Source organism: Tetrahymena thermophila, assembly GCF_000189635.1.
Source record: "Tetrahymena thermophila SB210 genomic scaffold scf_8255647, whole genome shotgun sequence".
Classification (NCBI taxonomy): domain Eukaryota; phylum Ciliophora; class Oligohymenophorea; order Hymenostomatida; family Tetrahymenidae; genus Tetrahymena; species Tetrahymena thermophila.
In genome coordinates this window covers 1-1,792 of record NW_002477007.1, presented here as the reverse complement: position 1 = coordinate 1,792, position 1,792 = coordinate 1, and the positions used below count along the sequence as shown (strand labels likewise).

General features: G+C 20.6%; 1 protein-coding gene across 1 annotated transcript; it reads right to left on the bottom strand. All coding sequences in view use genetic code 6, as the record gives it.

The window, feature by feature from the left end:
• Nucleotides 1-420: 420 nt before the first annotated feature.
• Nucleotides 421-804, bottom strand: TTHERM_002653520 (hypothetical protein; the record flags this gene model as incomplete). Its single annotated transcript, XM_012795136.1, has 1 exon — nucleotides 421-804. A coding segment is annotated over one exon (384 nt), but the record flags the coding sequence as incomplete, so codon positions are not given.
• Nucleotides 805-1,792: the final 988 nt, after the last annotated feature.

Here is a 1,792-nt window from a genome sequence, read left to right as displayed (position 1 = left end):
AAAATGAAGCTAGAAAGAATATTTTTAGAGTTATTTTATTAAAATCTTTTAAATATTTTATATGATTAAGCTTTATTTTGTAAAGCCAACTAAAATAAATAAAATAATTTATCTTTGCTTGCTTTTTTTCTATAATAATGGTAGATATATATTCTTCATCTATTTATTTCTTTCTCAGCAATAAAAATGGCTTATTTAGGAAATAATAGAGATTTTAAACTTGCTTAAGCCTATTTTTTTATTAAATTTAGAATTAATCATAATATAAAACCATAAACAGTATTTACCTTAAATTCAAATTGTGAGATTGCTACTCCTTTTTTCCATTTTTGCAAGAGGTTGAAAACATAGTTTTTCTAAACTTAAACATACTTTTTCAGACAAAAAAAGGAAGAATTTACAATTTTGTTAGGTTATTACTCAATTCGCATTCTAAATTTTTGCTAAATCTTTAGCTAAAGTAAGTGTTATTTATTTTTTCTTTACTTTTCTGTAAAAGGGTAAAAACAATAACTCCAAAAATGATTTTTAAAGTTGATATTAGTCCATATTTATTGCAAAAGCACAATCATCATTTATTTAAGCTTAATTTCCCTTAATCGCATATATGCACCTATCTTCTAAATTCGAAATAAGTAGTACTTGAGATGATTGATCTGCTAAAATGTTTTCAATATAATCTTTTTGATTAATCAACAAAGAGCTTTTGGTTGATATATTTTTTATTTCGCCATCTATTTTTAAGTAATTGACTATTTTTCTTATATTTTAATTAACAATATGATTGATTGATTTATCTAATCTAATGTATTAAAAAGGATTTTATTATATATTTTTAATAAAGTAAATGAAGAATAAATATTTAGTTAGAGATTGGGTACGAAAAATATTTTTTAGAAAAAATAAGAATATTAAAAATTGATACACTTTTTTCTTAAATGAATATGATTTGAGTTAAAACTTAAAAAAAATAATTTTAACAAATAAAAAAATTGAAACAAATAGACAAAAAGTATAAGTGTTAATAATTTTGCTTTGAAGTTTCAGCTTAATTAAAGTTATATAAGAATATCATTTTATTATTTATAATCTTGAGGGTTGATTTAATAAGAAATACTAAAAATAGCATTTATTTTGCTTAATATTATTTTCCATTTTATAAATGAAATAATCCTACTAATTTATTTATTTATTTATTTGAAAATAATTTGAAAAAATATCATTAACTTTCAATAAAAAAGTTACTGCTTCTTTTTCAACATTTTCATTCATTTATCCCACTTCTAATAAAAGAATGCTTAAAATAATTTTGGTTTGAATTCTAAAGCTTTTGATTAAATTTTTTTGACTTCTTCATCCATTTTGATAAAATCATAAATGATTCTTCAATAGATGTTAGAATAAATATTATATTCATTTGTTTTGTCGAAGTTGTTATACAGTTTCTAATTTTAAAATAAGAAGAAAATAAAAGATTCAAATTGTTTCTGTGAACTTATAAAACTTTATTGTAATATTTCCTAGCTTCATTTGAATTACTTACTTCGATATAAGCTTTGACTGATTATGATTTTATTTTAAAAAGTCTTTTAGAAACACTCCATTAACTCTTTTACTTTTTCAACTAATAAAAAAGAAATTCCTAATTAAATACTCGAATCAAAGCCGAAAGGTTTAATTTCTAAAGCTTTTGTTTGAGAAACTCTGAATAACCTCTTACTATCTTTTTAAACTTAGTTCAAAAACCTTAAATAAAATACATATTATTTAAGTGGAAGATATGAATTAGTTT